At 43.1% G+C, this 18794-nt stretch overlaps 1 protein-coding gene across 21 annotated transcripts in view; it reads right to left on the bottom strand.

Moving 5' to 3' along the window:
- The window catches only part of LOC110498640 (type II inositol 3,4-bisphosphate 4-phosphatase), a 284799-nt gene that overhangs the window by 11635 nt on the left and 254370 nt on the right, over nt 1-18794 (bottom strand). For 16 of the 21 annotated variants that reach the window (XM_036954244.2, XM_090210360.1, XM_090210357.1 and 13 more), the window contains 7 exons: nt 10960-11135; nt 8527-8650; nt 7124-7250; nt 4970-5110; nt 3606-3703; nt 2388-2500; nt 1417-1571 (listed from right to left, as the gene is read on the bottom strand). In XM_036954244.2, coding sequence (XP_036810139.2) covers nt 1417-1571; nt 2388-2500; nt 3606-3703; nt 4970-5110; nt 7124-7250; nt 8527-8650; nt 10960-11135 — 934 coding nt within the window. Of the gene's footprint in view, nt 1-1416; nt 1572-2104; nt 2501-3605; nt 3704-4969; nt 5111-7123; nt 7251-8526; nt 8651-10959; nt 11136-18794 lie in introns of all 21 variants that reach the window. The other 5 variants (XR_016488810.1, XR_016488813.1, XR_016488812.1 and 2 more) reach the window with 1 other exon arrangement.

An 18794-nucleotide genomic window follows, 5' to 3' on the forward strand; every position in this document is an offset into this window, starting at 1 on the left:
TTAATCACTCTTTGTTTGAGGTTGAATTTCATTCAATCCATTCGAGGGCAAAGTGCTGAAATTCTACAATTGATGCACAGATGAAACAAAGATTCCTTAGATACTCAAGCACCCAGAAACTCGCCAGGTGTAGGGTGTTTCCGCCGACACATTGGTGTGGCTGGCTTCCGGGTTAAGTGGGCATTGTGTCAATAAGCAGTGTAGCTTCACTGGGTTGTGTTTCGAAGGACACACAGCTCTCGACCTTCGCCTCTCCTGAGTTCGTACGGGAGTTGCAACAATGGGACAAGACTGTAACTACAAATTGGATACCACAAAAATGGGGAGAAAAATGGGTATAATTAAATAAATAAATGTAAAAAAGAAAGTTGTGGTGATCATGTGTTCTTCTGCCAAACTTCTCTGTTGACAGAATTGTATGCTCTCATCTCTGGGTAACCTCAGGTCACATGGTTGAGGGCTTCTGACATCACGAGGACAGACAGTAGAGAGGATGATTATGGGAATGTGCCTGGGTGACATCATGATGCACTATAGGCCCTGTTCAAATGCTGTAGAAATGCTATATTAGGTTATCACTGATCTCACAACATTGGATAGGTGACAACATGGGTTCCTTTAGATACAGCACTGTAGCTTTCACCCACCCAGTCACATCAGATCAGTGATTTATTTGAGAGAAGGAAGGGAGGGAATGACACATTTCTAAAGTATTCAAGCAGGGCCCATGCCAAGCTACAAAGTGGCTCTGATGTGAACTTTGACCAAGTCAAATGGGATGAGGCAGGCTTTCAGGGCGGGTGCGTGGCTTCTGATAGGGGTGGTGAAATGGCTGGTGCCAGTGAACAGTGTGATAGACATGTTGCTGCGTGTTTGCGCATGCCACTGAGCTCCATAGCCAGTTGGCAGCCACAGATCGATCAGCAGGATGTTTGCCACTTCTTCTGTCCTTTCAAACATTAGTTACTTTTCACAATGAGGGAATATTGGCATACGTAGAGCCTGGAGTTTTTCCCCAGTGAGGTCGGTTACTTAGCCAGGAAAGACTCCTGGGGCTTATTATAATTAGGACCAGGAGTTTTCCCGACCAGGTTACCCAATCAACTTCAGGGCCCAGAGACATAACGGGGAATCTCAAAAGTCTGTCTCTGATTCCTTCGGTAGACCTCCTCCCATTCACTCACCACCACGACCACCTCAAAACATTAGAGGGAAGTGATGCAAGCAGCGATGGAGCAGATTGGAGGTTCCTGTCCTCAGATTTCCCCCTTCAATGCTCCCTTCCCACTCCATTCCTTCCTTTTGAGAATGAGGCAAGGAGAGAAGACGCGAGGAGAGAGAACGCGAGGAGCCCTACTATAAATCAGGAAATAACTTTAAAGACCTCTCCCCCAAAGTTGAGTTTCTCTCTCTCACCTCCGCATGCAGTCCAGGGCTCGTATGAAGTAATCCTTGTTGAGCTGGTGCTCGTCTCTCAGCAGGGCACACTGCTCCAGGGTTACAGACATCGACGTCCTGTCTTTGGCACTTTTACAGCTGGTGAACCTGATCCCGTTCAGCCGTCGGCAGATCTGGACCAAGGGAGAAGCAGAAGAAAACACCTCAATAACGTAAACAAAAACAAACTATTTTAAACATAATGCATAACTGAAAACTACTCTGACTGTGAGGTAGAATTGGGAAGAAAAGTACGCTGGAAACTCCACTGGGAATTCAATGAAAACATGTTTTTGTTCTTATGAAAATAATTTTCACTTCAAAAGTGAAAGTGCACTACTTTCTATGCAGCTGCTTATATGATGTTTCCCAGACTCCCTTTTCGGGCTCAGCTAAGTCCAGAGACCAGGGAGGGAAAGAGAAGGAAGCTCATTACAACCAGAAGATTTTCCGAAAACTGTCTGAAGTATTTGGAAATACCAGAGGAATCATTAGCCAAATACCAGAGGAATAATTAGCCGGAAAGGAATGTGTGTGTTCAACCTTTACTCCTTTAACAATAATGTTATTAATCATGTGTGTGTGGGATTTTCCGGATTGGTTTGGCTGGATACAGTTTATGATATAAATCGGTCACGTGTAGCTTCCATTGCTGCTCTATGCCTACCTATGTGATTAGGTAATCGGATGCCCATTCTCTGGGAGATTTCCCCTAAATCATCAGGGTTATTTGGAGCCTTGCATGGTCTTCTGCCAGATGTCGAATATGTTTATGAAGTCTTCATTGTAGCAGGTGCATTGCATTCACAAGTTCAAAACCTCTCCTCAGGGCACCAACGTATCAACCTCCATATGTAGGGACATGAGCAGGCTGACAAGTTTGCATGAATGACGTCAAGCCAGATGTCTAAGAATAGATCCACTTGTTATATATCTTATTCTATCCTCACCGTTCCAGCGAGCCACAGTATCTCCACATTCTTTCTCTTCTTCGTCACTACATTCTGGCCCAGGGTTCCGAGTAAATCTTTCAAGTCCGTCTGCGTTTGAAAACATGGCAGACCTGTGAAAGGAAACAAAACGCGAGTTGGCTTTGGTCGGTTCATTTGGCTGCTCGACAGAGCTGTAACAGGAAGGAGTTTGTGTGTGTGTGTGTGTGTGTGTGTGTGTGTGTGTGTGTGTGTGTGTGTTCACGCGACAGGAAGGATGCAGGTATTGATAAGATAAAGATACGGTACACTGACAACGAGAATGAGGACATCTATGGAAACTACTGACAGATGGATGACAAGAGCTGTTGTGTGGAACAACAACATCATCATCACAAACGTAGATCTCTGTGGTCGTGTATCTGTCTGCAAATCTGACCCACATGGGTGTATTTTACAGGAGCTGAATCGATGATAGACGGGAAATGGAAATACTGGTGTGTGTGTGTTGGACTGTAAAATAAAGACACATTGTATCTTATGTCTGTAATAATACTACACAGAGTGTACAAAACATTATGCTCTTTCCATGACCAGGTGAATCCAGGTGAAAGCTATGATCCCTTATTGATGTCACTTGTTAAATCCACTTCAATCAGTGTAGATGAAGGGGAGGAGACAGGTTTAAGAAGGATTTCTAGGCCTTGAGACAACTGAGACATGGATTGTGTATGCGTGACATTCAGAGGGTGAATGGGCAAGGCAAAATATTTAAGTGCCTTTGAACGGGGGATGGAATTATGTGCCACCGGTTGTGTCAAGAACTGGAAGGATTCAACAGTTTCCTGTGTAAATCAAGAAAGGTCCACCACCCAAATGACATCCAGCCAACTTGACACCTGTGGGAAGCATTGGAGTCAACATGGGCCAGCATCCCTGAGGAACGCTTCGACACCTTGTAGAGTCCATGCCCCGACGAATTGAGGCTGTTCAAAAGGGCAAAAGTCGGGGAGTGCAATTCAATATTAGGAAGATGTTCTTAATGTTTTGTACACTCAGTGTATGTTGCTCATATACAAATGGGCATGTATCGTTACAATATACAGAACTAATTTTCTTCTGTGGGATGAAGTCAATATGTGTTCTATAAAAAAGCAAGATGGATACTATTGCATGATGATTGATGACATTTATATACTTCTGATGTTTTTATGTTAAAGTGGCAGTTGATGCACTTACATTCTGATGGCACCTTATCGCTTAGTGATTTGTAATAACTGTCTAAAATCTCAAAGTTCCTCTGGTTTATCCTCTCTTGCAAAGAGATGTCTCCGAATCTGTACAGGGAGAATGAGAACATGAAAGGACAAGTTAATCTGTACAGGGAGAATGAGAACATTAAAGGACAAGTTAATCTGTACAGGGAGAATGAGAACATGAAAGGACAAGTTAATCTGTACAGGGAGAAAGAGAACCTGAAAGGACAAATTAATCTGTACAGGGAGAAAGAGCACCTGAAAGCACAAATTAATCTGTACAGGGAGAAAGAGAACCTGAAAGCACAAATTAATCTGTACAGGGAGAAAGAGCACCTGAAAGGACAAATGAATCTGTACAGAGAACCTGAAAGCACAAATTAATCTGTACAGAGAACCTGAAAGGACAAATTAATCTGTACAGGGAGAAAGAGAGAACAAGTCTACAGTAAACATGTTGTCCTCCACGAATGACAGAGCGCTCCTTCTTATGTCAGTTAGTGACAATTATTGCATCATTTAATTTTAAGTACCGAAATTATATAGGTCGTAATGGGAGATATGCTTCTCCAAAGTTTGGTGGGGGAAAAAGTCTAATTAGCAGAAAAACCAATGGGGGGACCTTATAGGTCCTTATGAGAAACGTGTTGGTCATGAGAGGCTGCATATATGAATCACATTTTATGACGGAACAGGAGACATTCTTGTTCAGTTTGGAATGTCAGTTGATTACTATAGCACCCCCCGTTACGGCAATCAGTGTGATTTTGTAAATGCCGGATCTCTATGGCATGGCGCATCATTCACCCAAGTCTGAGATATCACATGTGAGCAATGTTCTAATGGATGGAGACAGATCCACAGACCCCCTCCACAATGAAAGTACAAGTTGCGGGTCAGGGAGACTGATCGTGTGCATTCCAGAAGTGACTTAGGTCTGACAATCTTGAAATGATTGCAATACATGACCACTAACACAGTTTCTTTCTGAATGTGAGCCTAACATCATGGCCACGATATCCTGTCTCAAACCAGACTTACTGGCTGGATAGAAACAATCCTATTCGATGCTCCAAAGGCGATAACATTACACTGGGTGACAATGACCTTGGGAGCATGATGGGAAATGACTCTATAGACAACATCATCTCATCCAAAACAAATGTTTTTTCGCCCATAGTGTGTAACAGAAGAAACTGAGGGATCGGTAAAGGCTGGTTGACTGAACTTCTACTTCAGTCAAAATGTCACTTAATCATGAACTGATGTCAATGGGAGAATAAGTGAACATTTGTAACTAAAGTGGAAGATATGATTCGCCCGTAAAAGAGAAAAGTGTTCCGGTACCTGTCTGCTATTGTCTGCTGTTCGTTGATTCCCACATTGAAGAGCACCGGGTAAACCTGCAACGCCTTGCCCTCTTTGATCTCATGGGGTAACGTCTGGAAGGCCAGCCGTGGTAATGGCACTTCTACAGTATAATGGTCGCTGGAGGGAGGTAGGCGGGAGGGAGAGAGGGAAGGAGAGAGGGAGAGGAAGGGAGAATGGGAGGAGGGGAAAGAGAGAGAGAGAGTTGGAGGTACGAAGGAAGTTAGGAAGGAAAGAAGGAAAGAACAAAGGAAGGAGAGAGGCAGGGAGGGAGGAGCGAAGAGTGAAAGAGAAAGTGTAAACAGACATTTGAGATGCGTGGACATGAAAGCATCACATACCAACTTTGAAGCACTTCTCACCCATTCTTTTAACACTTCAAATCTGAGTACAAGCCTGAACAGAGGCTTGGTGGAGTCTGAAGTTAAAGTAAGTAGGATGGCGTGATGTCCACACAACTTTCACTGGGCCTTGACATGGTACTGATTGGTCTGATAGTATTTCTTCACTATTTATCACCCATCTGACAGGTTTACTGGTTAACAGCACACGTCAGCATTGAGACAAATGTGTTGCTACTCCCGTTACTGAGATACAGGATCAGTTGTTTAAACAAACACAGTCAGGCTTCAGTGGGATATTTCCAAATAACAAAATAATGAAAACCAAATGTCTCACTTGGATTTTTTTTGATGATCTGCTATACAATATTTTTAGTGTCATGCTGAGAAAAGCTCCTAACACAAATCATCTTTATTGATATAGGCTTTGTTGCCTATGCTTTTGACTCATAAGTCACGACCAATCAAAAACAGGTGTTTTATTTTTTACAATCGACTTGAAGTAGATTAGCCTGGATAACAGGAAATGGCTCACTGTAAGTCATGTGGAAGCTAACCTATTCATTATTGTCAGATGGAAAATAAATGTTTTTAAGGACTTTTCAACCCTGGTTACCTCCCAAATTCGCTGCAGTATGTCTACTGCTTTCGGAATAAGTAGACTACCATCTACACCACCTCAATCAGTAGGTAGAATTGGTTAAATTGGAAAAGCTTAATCTCAGTTAACCCAGAACTAAAGTCTCATGTAATTGGTCAGCTGCTCAGTTAACCCAGAACTAAAGTCTCATGTAATTGGTCAGCTGCTCAGTTAACCCAGAACTAAAGTCTCATGTAATTGGTCAGCTGCTCGATTAAGTTCTGGGTCCATACGTGTTAAGAGAAGAGATGCTAGAACGAGGAGCGGAACCAGAACGGGGAGCTCCACCCTCTCTATTTGCAAGTTACAGGCTAAATGTGCCCTCCCCATTATTAAAAAAAACAACATTTTCCTCCCCAATTTCGTGGTATCCAATTGTTAGTAGTTACAGACTTGTCTCATTGCTGCAACTCCCGTACGGACTCGGGAGAGGCGAAGATCGAGAGCCATGCGTCCTCCGAAACACGACCCAACCAAGCCGCACTGTTTGCCGCACTGCTTCTTGACACAGTGCACATCTAACCCGGGAAGCCAGCCGCACCAATGTGTCGGAGGAAACACCGTACACCTGGCGACCACAGGAGTCGCTAGTGCAAAATGAGACAAGGATATCCCTTCTGGCCAAACCCTCCCTAACCCGGACAACGCTGGGCCAATTGTGCGCCGCCCCATGGGCCTCCCGGGCGCAGCCGGCTGCGACAGAGCCTGGGCTCAAACCCAGAATCTCTGGTGGCACAGCTAGCGCTGAGATGCAGTGCCTTAGACTACTTCGCCACCCGGGAGGCGCACTCCCCTTTCTAAATTTGAAATAGGCTAACACCTGCGAAATCATGATTTGTCCAAATAACCAGTGACGAAAACCCAAACACAGGAACCACTGCTACTCATTATTCCACCCATCACATTTCTCGATCACCAGTTATGTTTACTGAGATCTGTCCAAGAGAGAATAGGAAAAGCTATACACCTGATACACCTGATAAAACAATTTGCCAAGTTGGATCAATAATAATGTATTACTCTGTATTACAGTATGATATGATGTATGAAGTCCCCAAGCTGATCTCAAAAAAAAAAAATATTTCACACTATGTAATCTCCCATGTAATGACAAAACCACTGGTTAAAGGATGCTGGGTAATAGAGTCTCACCGCCTGCCGATGACTACAGGTTGCAGGTCACAGGGGTTGTCTGTCTTGGCCTGGGTGATCTTGAAGGCCACCCGGTGCAGGTCTGAGATGCCCACCTCCATGTCCTCCAGCATGCCAATCTCCTCACCTGTAACAGCAACACCAATTAGTAAATTAGAGGTTACTTCCTATTCACTTGAAGTAGACAATCTGTTCGGGTCATAGTAGGAGAAATACACTGGGCAACAAAACGGGCAATAGGGCCCAGTTGCATAAAACAACTTACGTTAATTTCCCCTTATCATTTCCCTTAAAGTTTCCTTAACTTTAAGTCAATTGCACAAATAATTTGAAGGTGAAGTCCCTCTTAAATTAAGTGAAAAGTTAAGGGTGCCCATGAGGTCCATAACTGCTTCATTCAGTATGGATATCAATGTAAACAGCATTTAGGGAGGTGATTGTTGCTTAAATCTGTCCTTTTTACAAAAGGAAAACATCAACCAGCTAGCTACTTCGCTAAACAATGGAAGATGAACAATTCATAGCTACAAAGCTAGCTGGCTAGTTAGCTAGATACTCTGCAAACTAGCTTGACGTACTAGAAAGTAATATAAACAAGTTCATAAGAAAGTAACTACATGAAGTGCTTTGTTATCTTCTGAGGCATTTTTTAAAATCGTGTCTTGATCGTAGAAGTTCTCTCTCTTTCATGAGACTTTTAGTCAGTGAATCAGGCAGTCTCCATGGTAACCAGATAATCTTTCTGCAGTACATGCCTTCAAACTATCCCTTACAAAAATGTACCATGGTACCACTATGGTACTTTCATTCATAACCATGTTAATCCTATTGTATTTTCACTAATACCATGGTACAGTCTTAATCTCAGGAAATGTACCATGGTTTTAGCCTTGAAGTATGATGGTACTACCATGAAATTACCATTGTTCCTAAATATGACCATGTTATTGCATAATTTATACTATGGTATAGATCTGAATCATGGAAATGTACTATGGTTTTAGCTTTGAAGGATGATGGTACTGCCATGCACCTAAATAATACCATGGTATTGTCTAATTTATACAATGGCATAGAAGTGGATCATGGAAATATAATGGTTTTAAACTGCATTACACATTCTATCATGGTAATGCACAATTATGACAAATGGTACAAACAATTATCAATTGGTACCATCTTTATTAACTGTGCGTTACTTGTATAAAAGCATGTTATACAACTTCCTATACTCTTTGTTAATCTTGAAGGACCTTTCAAATTGGGTAATCCTTTAGGTAAAAGTCCCCTTTAGACACATATCTCGGATGAGCTTACCTTCCCTCAATAGGGGTGGAAATTCAAAAACAGACCTTAGATCAGTGTGTAAGACAGTTGACCTTTGACCCTACTAGAGTACTCACTGTAGGTGCTTAGCAGGCTTTCAAACTGTGCCACCAGGCCCACTAGGTGGAGCTGCCTGAGGAAGCCCTTATCCTCCATCCCCGCGTACAGCCTCATGACGAAACCACACGCCAACGCAGCTAGCTGCACACACACACACACACACACACACACACACACACACACACACACACACACACACACACACACACACACACACACAGGATTCAATGAAAAAGCAACACGGCACATCGTCAGGGTTCAATCAAAAAGCAACACGGCACACTATATAATTTATCCACATCATCCATTTATATATTTTTTATCTCTGTATCCAGTTGGGCAAAGGGTAAGGCATTCACAATTAGGGCAGTCCCCGTCCCCAAAAATATGTGTTTCAATAAATGTGTTTCAATAAAATCAACTATATGCATTGAGCTTGTCAGATGCTTTAAGCTTACTGTTTGATTAAATAACACACAACTTACTCAAGAGGGAGCCAGAGATCTAGATAACCAGGAGAAAAAAAACTTAACCTGACTCAACCATTCTCTCGCTCCTGCTGGCTTTCGCAGATTCGTCCATTACTCTCCTGAAGTTGCCAGTAATAAGCTACACGAGGAGTCTGCAACCATTCTCATGTGGAATGCCAATTTATCTTACCCTTTCTACTGATCTTTGTGCCAGTTATAGTTATTCTATGCACATTTACGTGGAAGACTTTCATTTCATTTATAATAAGGCCTTCATTGCAGCCTGCAGATAGAAAATATCATGATAAAAAAAATATTCTGGGGCCCATTTCCAGTGAGCTCGAGACAGACACAGCTGTAGGGTATTTGCGCATGGGAAAAGATGCAGTGCTTGACTTGGGCAGGAGCTCACCGGAGCTAGTAGCAGCACCTAGAATGTTCTAATGCTTGTGAATATTATGTCAAAAGTATTGTGGAGCTCCTGCACTTAAATATAAAACAGTAGCAGCACCCAAAATGAGTACGGGAACCTATTTAAGTCCAAGTCAAGCACTGATAAGGAGTAATCAGGTAGAACTATTTTTTGATGTTTCCACGGGATCAGAGCACGACATTTTTCCCTTTCACGCTGAGTGGTTACCAAAAGGGAGAGAGCTGGAAAGATTTTTCAAATACATTGAGGAACTATTGTCATTCTCGAAGGATGTAAAAAAAAGACAGTTTGCTTGCTGTCTGAAGTGAAGAAAATGTTATTTTGAGAAGCTCCACAGCTCATTAGGGGTGGTATATTAGGCCAATCAGAAATACTATCAGACATTGTATATTAGAAATTATAGGAATTAATGATGGTAAATGTACTACTGGTGATATAGGTAATGAAACGTGATATACACTAACAACCAACCGTAAACAATACACACAATAAAGTTGTGAAAAATGAATGTGCACAAATTGACAGGAGAGAGCTCATTCTGGAGAGAGAAGTGCATTGTGCATCTGGGTTCTGCATGGTCAATCCGACGTCTGCATTGGCCATGCAGCATTTACTGTGATACGGCCTCTGCAGAAATCAGGGCATTCATACTTCTTGAGCTTCACGGAGCAGTGAAGAGCTGTTGTAAAGGAAGTTGTCAAGGAAGTGAGATTGTGTTTATACAGGATGTACCGGCCACAACTACCGTCAACCAAGCATGTCAATGCAGAGCTATTCAGAGCCCCCTGCATTGTTACAACATTTAAGAGGTGCATGGCGATGTGGTACAGAGCTCGACTTGGCCTCTGCGTGCCTCTGGAGGCTCCATAATTGCCTCACACCTTCCATATGGAGCCTCCGACCACATTTTCAGATCAAACATAAATTGGCTTTTAGTCTAGGCCTTCGCAATGGATTAGTTCACTGAGATGGGCACAATTATATTTGTCTTTGTGTAATTACAGAAACACTTGGCCAAAAATAAATGCAGAGGTCCATGTCATTCCAGTCAACTAATGGGGTTCAGCCCTAATTCACACAAAAGCCTACCGCCCAACTGTGGACTGAGTTGACCCCCTGCTGCAGAGATTATGTTTGGAACATTATGACATTCTAAGGCATTATCAGCTGATAAATGACCTGTTTATCTAGGTCACAAGGTAATTCAAACAATCTCTGAATGTAATTTTCTTGCAAGTAGTCTGAGCTGCAGCAGGATCAGTTTCAAAGACTTGCTGGATCACTTCCAATTACTGCATATGTTAGGATTAGGAGCTGTGTTTCAGTAGAAACATAGTCAGTGAAATGCTAACTAATCGCTTGTGTATATTATGTAAACAAACACATGCCGTTGAATGGTGGTTTGATACTGGACATCATAACTAGCTTCCTAACAGCTTAAAAAACGTTGGCATTGGTTAAAGAGCCTTGACATGACAAATCAATTGCAACAAATATCTTAAGGCTGTTTCCAAAGTGGAGTCCTCATTTCACAGGTGGCCACCTACCGCCTGACTGAAGACCACATCCCTCCTCTGCTTGAGGAACAGTCCCTGGGGGATGCTGCAGGCCGCCTCCTGCAGCAGGACGAAGGTCATGGCCCTCCTGGCCCGCACCACCACCTCCGCGACGCACTCCTTCAACCTCACCACCAGAGGGCAGAGCTGCTCCCGCCAATCCCCTTCTGCAACATACAGAGAGACATGACAGGAGAAGGCATGAGAACCATATATTACACAGTTTATGTTGGAATCTTGATGTGTCCTGATTTCACTACATCTTTAGTTGTGCTGATTAAGGAGCCTAGAAATGCATCAGCATTAAAGACGATGAGAATTGTTGATGGAAATGTTAGGTTGCCATCTTGAAGAATGTTTCAAAACTTCAGTTACGGTATGTTCTCCAAGGACTGAACACCCTTTCAGTGGTTTGTTTAAATGTTTGAGAAATGTTTTGCAGCTGGTTGCAGCTCTAACACATCTAATTTAGTTGCATCTAAATTATTTGTTCATAGTTTAGATAGTTTGTTTAGCTTCTAGGGTCTCCAATTTAGAAACAATTGTGGATCCAAAACTTATCTGAAGCAAATATATATCAAACATCAGTGGGGTCAAGGCAGAAAGTCCATCCAGGTTAAGTGAGGTTTGAGAATGTAGTGGTCAAGTGGAGTGAACCCAAGAGGCTGGTGTTTCATAATGCCTGTTGGAAACTGCAGTATGAACCCAAGAGGCTGGTGTTTCATAATGCCTGTTGGATACAGCAGTAGGAACCCAAGAGGCTGGTGTTTCATAATGCCTGTTGGATACAGCAGTAGGAACCCAAGAGGCTGGTGTTTCATAATGACTGTTGGATACTGCAGTATGAATCCAAGAGGCTGATGTCTCATAATGCCTGTTGGAAACTGCAGTATGAACCCAAGAGGCTGGTGTTTCATAATGCCTGTTGGATACTGCAGTATGAACCCAAGAGGCTGGTGTTTCATAATGCCTGTTGGATACAGCAGTAGGAATCCAAGAGGCTGATGTCTCATAATGCCTGTTGGATACTGCAGTATGAACCCAAGAGTCTGGTGTTTCATAATGCCTGTTGGAAACTGTAGTATGAACCCAAGAGTCTGGTGTTTCATAATGCCTGTTGGATACTGCAGTATGAACCCAAGAGTCTGGTGTTTCATAATGCCTGTTGGAAACTGCAGTATGAACCCAAGAGACTGGTGTTTCATAATGCCTGTTGGATACTGCAGTATGAACCCAAGAGGCTGGTGTTTCATAATGCCTGTTGGATACTGCAGTATGAACCCAAGAGGCTGGTGTTTCATAATGACTGTTGGATACAGCAGTAGGAACCCAAGAGGCTGGTGTTTCATAATGACTGTTGGATACTGCAGTATGAACCCAAGAGGCTGGTGTTTCATAATGACTGTTGGATACTGCAGTATGAACCCAAGAGGCTGGTGTTTCATAATGCCTGTTGGATACAGCAGTATGAACCCAAGAGGCTGGTGTTTCATAATGCCTGGTGGATACTGCAGTATGAACCCAAGAGACTGGTGTTTCATAATGCCTGTTGGATACTGCAGTATGAACCCAAGAGTCTGGTGTTTCATAATGCCTGTTGGATACAGCAGTATGAACCCAAGAGGCTGGTGTTTCATAATGACTGTTGGATACTGCAGTATGAACCCAAGAGGCTGGTGTTTCATAATGACTGTTGGATACAGCAGTAGGAACCCAAGAGGCTGGTGTTTCATAATGACTGTTGGATACTGCAGTATGAACCCAAGAGGCTGGTGTTTCATAATGACTGTTGGATACTGCAGTATGAACCCAAGAGGCTGGTGTTTCATAATGCCTGGTGGATACTGCAGTATGAACCCAAGAGACTGGTGTTTCATAATGCCTGTTGGATACTGCAGTATGAACCCAAGAGGCTGGTGTTTCATAATGACTGTTGGATACTGCAGTATGAACCCAAGAGGCTGGTTTTTCATAATGACTGTTGGATACTGCAGTATGAACCCAAGAGGCTGGTGTTTCATAATGCCTGGTGGATACTGCAGTATGAACCCAAGAGGCTGGTGTTTCATAATGACTGTTGGATACTGCAGTATGAACCCAAGAGGCTGGTGTTTCATAATGACTGTTGGATACTGCAGTATGAACCCAAGAGACTGGTGTTTCATAATGCCTGGTGGATACTGCAGTATGAACCCAAGAGGCTGGTGTTTCATAATGCCTGGTGGATACTGCAGTATGAACCCAAGAGGCTGGTGTTTCATAATGCCTGGTGGATACTGCAGTATGAACCCAAGAGACTGGTGTTTCATAATGTCTGGTGGATACTGCAGTATGAACCCAAGAGGCTGGTGTTTCATAATGCCTGGTGGATACTGCAGTATGAACCCAAGAGGCTGGTGTTTCATAATGACTGTTGGATACTGCAGTATGAACCCAAGAGGCTGGTGTTTCATAATGACTGTTGGATACTGCAGTATGAACCCAAGAGGCTGGTGTTTCATAATGACTGTTGGATACTGCAGTATGAACCCAAGAGGCTGGTGTTTCATAATGACTGTTGGATACTGCAGTATGAACCCAAGAGGCTGGTTTTTCATAATGACTGTTCCATGTCTCCTGGTCCATTTCCAGACTGACTGTTTTCATAGACGTGAAAGGATAAGAGATTGTCTGGCTTGACAGACTAAAGCTGACCAGGAGGCCCCCCACACCCCCTAAAAATCTGAATAAAACAAAATATATGAATACAAAAATATATACTTTTTTGAAAATATATTTTTCTCACCAAAGTAGTGCACTGGGCCTTTACTATAATTAGCGACCATATAGACCTCTGTAGTGGACTGATATAGACCTCCGTAGTGGACTGATATAGACCTCCGTAGTGGACTGATATGGACCTCCGTAGTGGACTGATATAGACCTCCGTAGTGGACTGATATAGACCTCCGTAGTGGACTGATATACAGTTGAAATCAGAAGTTTACATACACTTAGGTTGGAGTCATTAAAACTCGTTTTTCAACCACTCCACAAATTTCCAACAATTGTTTACAGACAGATTAGTTCACTTATAATTCACTGTACCACAATTCCAGTGGGTCAGAAGTTTACATACACTAAGTTGACTGTGCCTTTAACTTCTTGATCCTACTTGAGACGCAGACGTCTCAAGTAGGCACCTGGAAATGCAAATGCGCTACGCTAAATGCTAAATGTACTCGTTAAAACTCAAACGTTCATTAAAATACACATGCAGGGTATTGAATTAAAGCTACACTCGTTGTGAATCTAGCCAACAAGTCAGATTTTTAAAATGCTTTTCGGCGAAAGCATGAGAAGCTATTATCTGATAGCATGCAACACCCCAAAATGCCTGAAGGCGACGTAAACAAAAGAATTAGCGTAGCCGGCGCTACACAAAAACGCAGAAATAAAATATAAAACATTCATTACCTTTGATGATATTCTTTGTTGGCACTCCTATATGTCCCATAAACATCACAAATTGGTCTTTATCCCGATTAAATCCGTCCATGAATGCCCAAAATATCCATTTGTAAAGCCTGTCTGCATCAGGAAAAAAGCTCTCTTCCAACACGCAACGTCATGCTTAAAAATTATATAAGTTGCCTATATTCTTTGACAAAACACCTCAACCTACTTTTATAACCCAACTTTAGGTATTTGTAAACGTTAATAAGCGATCAAATTGATCACTGGGCGATCTGTATTCAATAGCAGCTACTCAAGAAAACAGTGTCCATTTTTCAATCTTCCAAAATCGATTGTTGTAGGCTGGATGGAATGACGGATCTATTGGTAATGTCTCAAAGGATTTTTGTCAATGAAAATGACGTTTTTGGCGACATCGTGTGGAAGCTGTAGGAATTGCATCCGTCTCCATATTAAATTTGGTTTCCTTTAAACAATACATGAAAGGGGCGCATGGATACTTTTTTCAGCTTTCAGTGACCAGTTTTTCTTGCGCTTTTCGATGAAACACACGCTCTGTTATAGTCACAGCCGTGATTTAACCAGTTTTAGAAACTTCAGAGTGTTTTCTATCCACACATACTAATCATATGCATATACTATATTCCTGGCATGAGTAGCAGGACGCTGAAATGTTGCGCGATTTTTAACAGAATGTTCGAAAAAGGAGGGGGTAGGATGAAGAGGTTTTTAAACAGCTTGGAAAATTCCAGAAAATGTTGTCATGGCTTTAGAAGCCTCTGATAGGCTAACTGACATTATTTTAGTCAATTGGAGGTGTACCTGTGGATGTATTTCAAGGTCTACCTTCAAATTAACATGGAATAACATGGAATAACATGGAAAAACAACCAATTTTTGTGCAGTACTAATTTACCATCCTTACAAACCACTTAATGTAAATGTACATTAATGTATTGTACATAGGCTGGTCATCTAGGTTTGTACCTGTTGACTTTCCATCACCATGAAGAAAAACAATGCAGAAAACAGAAGTGAAGTACATTGAGACATCAAGTGGTTTGTGATGATCAGTTGGTAGAGCATGGTGCTTGCAATGCCAGGGTTGTGGGTTTGATTCTCACGGGGGACCAGTACAAATGGTGCTTGCAATGCCAGGGTTGTGGGTTTGATTCCCACGGGGGACCAGTACAAATGGTGCTTGCAATGCCAGGGTTGTGGGTTTGATTCCCACGGGGGACCAGTACAAATGGTGCTTGCAATGTCAGGGTTGTGGGTTACCATCAGGGAGGCATCTGATTGCCCCCTATTCTGCAGCATGACAACAAACCCAAACATACAGCGAAAGTTATTAAGAACTATCTTCAGCGTAAAGAAGAACGAGGAGTCCTGGAAGTGATGGTATGGCCCCCACAGAGCCCTGATCTCAACATCATCGAGTCTGTCTGGGAATAAATGAAAAGAGAGAAGCACCTGAGGCTGCCTAAATCCACAGAAGAACTGTGTTTAGTTCTCCAAGATGTTTGGGCCAACCTACCTGCCAAGTTTTATCAAACTGTGTGCAAGTGAGGGCCTCCCGGGTGGAGTAGTGGTCTAAGGCACTGCATCGCAGTGCTAGCTGTGTCAACAGAGATTCTGGGTCTGAGCCCAGGTTCTGCCACAGTTGGTTGTGACCGGGAGGCTCATGGGGCGACACACAATTGGCCCAGCGTCGTCCGGGTTAGGCCGCTTTTTTTCTATAACAAAAGTAGTGTAGTGGGCCTTTACTAGTCCTGTATTAATGGACCGACAATAAAGATGTCTTCAGCGCACCCACCCCCAAACTACTTCCCGTGGCTATGCCACGAGGCCACCGCACTGTGATGCTGGGACAAGTGATGGTCAATAGGGGGCAGTGTTGTCCATGGATTCTATTTTTTTTAAAGGAACTCGGCTGCCTATGTATTCTGCATGGGGGTGGGAAGTAGCCTGGCGGGTAGGCGTGTTTGGCCAGTAACCAAAAGGTTGCTGGATCGAATCCCGAAGCTGACAAGGTACAAATCTGTCGTTCTGTCCCTGATCAAGGCAGTTAACCCACTGTTCCCCAGGAGCCATGGATGTCGATTTAGGCAGCCCCCCCGCACCCCTCTGATTCAGAGGAGACACATTTCAGTTGAATGCATTCAGTTGTACAACTGACTAGGTATCCCCCTTTCTTTCATGGCTCCAATGCTGTGACGAAGCCTACATGTGATGGTGTGAGGAACACCATTATGGAAAAACTTTTAATATAGTTTTTTTCCCCACTGACTGCTTATGTCAACAAAAGCCAGGAAAAGCTCATCAAATCTCTTTAATCGCACACTCCCCCTCACCTTTCTTGCTCCCTTTTTCTCCCTCTCTTTCACTCACAAATTGAAAACAAGTACGCACACACACACACACACACACATCTCCTCCACCCCCACACAAAGCAGATTTTAAAAAATCTTAGCACTCAACATCTGGGTTCCCCTTGCCAAACAAATCATGCCTCATCTCGTTTTGAAAACACACTATACACACATTCAACCCTTCCTTTTCCCACCGGTCCCTGTCAAAACAGACAAACTCCCACAATGCCTTGTCAATGGGAGTCTTGGCTGGACCAATCACAGCCCTCGGCCTGAACAGCGCCACAGAGAAAAAATAACTCATTAATCTTCCCTTTCTCTTCAAACAGTTGAGGATGACCACTCCCTGTGTCTGTTCTCTACCTTAATAAAAGGCTGCAGGTCCTGTTTACTCACTGTGTCTGTTCTCTACCTTAATAAAAGGCTGCAGGTCCTGTTTACTCCCTGTGGTCTGTTCTCTACCTTAATAAAAGGCTGTAGGTCCTGTTTACTCCCTGTGTCTGTTCTCTACCTTAATAAAAGGCTGCAGGTCCTGTTTACTCCCTGTGGTCTGTTCTCTACCTTAATAAAAGGCTGCAGGTCCTGTTTACTCCCTGTGTCTGTTCTCTACCTTAATAAAAGGCTGTAGGTCCTGTTTACTCCCTGTGTCTGTTCTCTACCTTAATAAAAGGCTGCAGGTCCTGTTTACTCCCTGTGGTCTGTTCTCTACCTTAATAAAAGGCTGTAGGTCCTGTTTACTCCCTGTGGTCTGTTCTCTACCTTAATAAAAGGCTGCAGGTCCTGTTTACTCCCTGTGGTCTGTTCTCTACCTTAATAAAATGCTGTAGGTCCTGTTTACTCCCTGTGTCTGTTCTCTACCCTAATAAAAGGCTGCAGGTCCTGTTTACTCCCTGTGGTCTGTTCTCTACCTTAATAAAAGGCTGCAGGTCCTGTTTACTCCCTGTGGTCTGTTCTCTACCTTAATAAAAGGCTGCAGGTCCTGTTTACTCCCTGTGGTCTGTTCTCTACCTTAATAAAAGGCTGTAGGTCCTGTTTACTCCCTGTGGTCTGTTCTCTACCTTAATAAAAGGCTGCAGGTCCTGTTTACTCCCTGTGGTCTGTTCTCTACCTTAATAAAAGGCTGCAGGTCCTGTTTACTCCCTGTGGTCTGTTCTCTACCTTAATAAAAGGCTGCAGGTCCTGTTTACTCCCTGTGTCTGTTCTCTACCTTAATAAAAGGCTGCAGGTCCTGTTTACTCCCTGTGGTCTGTTCTCTACCTTAATAAAAGGCTGCAGGTCCTGTTTACTCCCTGTGTCTGTTCTCTACCTTAATAAAAGGCTGCAGGTCCTGTTTACTCCCTGTGGTCTGTTCTCTACCTTAATAAAAGGCTGCAGGTCCTGTTTACTCCCTGTGGTCTGTTCTCTACCTTAATAAAAGGCTGCAGGTCCTGTTTACTCCCTGTGTCTGTTCTCTACCTTAATAAAAGGCTGCAGGTCCTGTTTACTCCCTGTGGTCTGTTCTCTACCTTAATAAAAGGCTGTAGGTCCTGTTTACTCCCTGTGGTCTGTTCTCTACCTTAATAAAAGGCTGTAGGTCCTGTTTACTCCCTGTGGTCTGTTCTCTACCTTAATAAAAGGCTGTAGGTCCTGTTTACTCCCTGTGGTCTGTTCTCTACCTTAATAAAAGGCTGTAGGTCCTGTTTACTCCCTGTGGTCTGTTCTCTACCTTAATAAAAGGCTGTAGGTCCTGTTTACTCCCTGTGGTCTGTTCTCTACCTTAATAAAAGGCTGTAGGTCCTGTTTACTCCCTGTGGTCTGTTCTCTACCTTAATAAAAGGCTGTAGGTCCTGTTTACTCCCTGTGGTCTGTTCTCTACCTTAATAAAAGGCTGTAGGTCCTGTTTACTCCCTGTGGTCTGTTCTCTACCTTAATAAAAGGCTGCAGGTCCTGTTTACTCCCTGTGATCTGTGCTCTACCTTAATAAAAGGCTGTAGGTCCTGTTTGCTCCCTGTGGTCTGT

The sequence above is a fragment of the Oncorhynchus mykiss genome, chromosome 19 (genome assembly GCF_057628025.1).
Source record: "Oncorhynchus mykiss isolate SJ-2025 chromosome 19, ASM5762802v1, whole genome shotgun sequence".
NCBI lineage: Eukaryota > Metazoa > Chordata > Actinopteri > Salmoniformes > Salmonidae > Oncorhynchus > Oncorhynchus mykiss.